This window comes from Agrilus planipennis, unplaced genomic scaffold (assembly GCF_000699045.2).
Source record: "Agrilus planipennis isolate EAB-ADULT unplaced genomic scaffold, Apla_2.0 scaffold12, whole genome shotgun sequence".
NCBI lineage: Eukaryota > Metazoa > Arthropoda > Insecta > Coleoptera > Buprestidae > Agrilus > Agrilus planipennis.
Window position 1 is genome coordinate 1,061,885 of NW_020439003.1, and position 2,302 is coordinate 1,064,186.

The following is a 2,302-nucleotide window of genomic DNA, read 5'->3' on the forward strand; positions in this document are numbered from 1 at the left end:
TTAATTTTTATCGAAGAGGGTTTAAGTGTTCCTTAAGAAAAAATCTAGTCCATCAACACACCCGCAACAATCAACAGGTGGATTAAAAATTGCACTATCCAATTTGTCGAATAACATGCTCAAGACATCAGGTGTCATTGTAACGGGCGGTAAATATTACACATATTTGTCCGGAACAGCTAAATTGCTAGATCGGGTCCTGATAATCGACACAATCGAAGATTCTTATTCAATAGCTAGTTCGCAGGAAATCCAAGTTAAATTGGTTAATTCGTTGAAGACTGTAGTAGATTGTGCATTAAAAAAACTGAACAACTTCCCGAACTTCAAAACTGGCATTATCGGTACGCGGAAGCTTCTTTAACAACAGCTGCTGAGCTAATAAGACAGGTGTCCCAACAGAATAAGCGATAGGTGTTTGATAATGGGGTAAATAACCGCGCCAAAGTTTCCTTACCGCCTCAGCCCTTTGGTGATTGTACTTTTAGAGTTATTAAGACCTCTGCCAGGTACACCTACTTAAATAAAGAAACAAAAACTAAACTACATTGTTATATATTTTCCGAAAATCACAGAACACAATAAATTTATTATAGTAACATTTGATTAAGAAAACCTAAATAAAAATAACGTTATTAACAAAAAACTATAAATACTCCATCGTACTAAATTATTCGATTGCGATCTTGCTACTATTGCTTCGTGAGCATCCAAAGTTATGTTATCTATTGAGAGAGTATCCCTGAAATAATGATAAAGTCGTAATAAATCTAGTAAACATCATAAAAGGCTTTGCGTATTTCGCATATCAATAATTTTAGATATAAATCAATAGCTGTAAAGGCATTAGGTACTTGTTAAAATTTCATATTAAATTAAAATAAAATAAAATGTTTCATTTTACACATCTTACCCTTCGTTTCTCAATGAGTTAGTACTGGTTAGAACTACTTTCACGTTCCCAGTGATAGATTTAAACGAAGATAGTGATACTGTAGCAGATTCACCTCCTTTATTAAATAAAAACACATAGGTGTCGTTACCATCCAGTTCCCTCGTATACGCCAAAACGTTTGGAGCTAAAGCCTCTATGTTCAAATTTCCAAAAATGAACGTATTTTCTTTCCTCAATTTCATCAGAGCTTGATAGAGATGGAAATGACTTCTTACTCCATCTCTACTTTGTAGTTCAAGATTGTTTGTTCTGTATTTTGAACTAACGGGCAACCAAGTTTTATTCGCTGTGCTAAATCCCGCGTTAGCTGTAGAATCCCAGTGGAATGGAGTCCTCTCAAAATCTCTGCTTTCAGTGTTGAACTCTGATTCGAGCCCATTGCAAGCTCTTGGATCTTGTCCTTCTTCCCATGTTACTTCTCCGTCTTCCATTCCAATTTCTTCTCCGTTGTATGTGACAGCTACACCTGGCAGAAGGGTTGTCAACATGTTGTATCCATCCACATTTTCAACCCCAAGACGGCTAGCTGCTCTAAAGTTATCGTGATTTCCCAACTAAAGCGTGAAAACGACGATATACACATAAATAATTTGATAAATGTAGGAGATGCAAATAAATAACTGCTTTTTTGATTCACAACCACGTAGAACGTAGAGTAAAATTAATTGAAAGTTCACGAAAGTAACAAAATCGATTAAAATACAAGAAAATGGAATGGAGTTCGTAAAATAGAACTAAATAAAACACTAAAACTAAAAGAAAAAAAACGTTTGAAAATTCTAAAATGTGTTTCATATCTCAATTGTGGACACTCTAGGTGTTAAAACGCGTACTAGCGGTTTTGAACATTTTTAGATGGAATTTCGGGTTTCAGTGTTTTAATTAACGAGTCAATTATAAGGTTCAAATGACGAGTTATAATTCTTGAATAATATATTTCAATAATAATCCTTACCACCCAATTAGCTACAAATCTCGTTGGCATATTTTGAAACCATCTCTTTATTACTGAAACGACATCATTGGCAGTACTGGTTGATGTAATTTCGTTTAGAATAAAGAAATTAAATGTAAAATGAGCTCCATCAACTGTATCGTTACCATAGTAAAGCATGGTGGTACCTATATCTGTATATGCCTCGGTCATGATCACCCTATCGAAAGAGAGTTTTTCAATTATACAGTTTCCTTCTTAATGGAATAATATCAGTTGTCATAGAAACAAGAATTGATTCTTTTTTTTATTAAATAAAAGATTGACCACTTGGTATTGGTCCTTCAATTAAACAGAAATTGCCAAGCGTTTTAAGAATTTTAACAATTATTTATATAATATTATAATTAATA

General features: G+C 33.6%; 1 protein-coding gene across 1 annotated transcript; it reads right to left on the reverse strand.

Annotated features, from left to right (window-relative positions):
• Positions 1–539: 539 nt before the first annotated feature.
• LOC112904867 (maltase A1-like) lies at positions 540–2,197 on the reverse strand. The gene is made up of 3 exons (XM_025975992.1): positions 1,911–2,197; positions 914–1,509; positions 540–742 (listed from the first exon to the last, which is right to left on the reverse strand). Exons 1-3 carry the CDS (start codon positions 2,100–2,102, stop codon positions 607–609), a joined length of 924 nt encoding a protein of 307 aa, XP_025831777.1. The 5' UTR covers positions 2,103–2,197; the 3' UTR covers positions 540–606.
• Between the last annotated feature and the right edge of the window lie 105 nt (positions 2,198–2,302).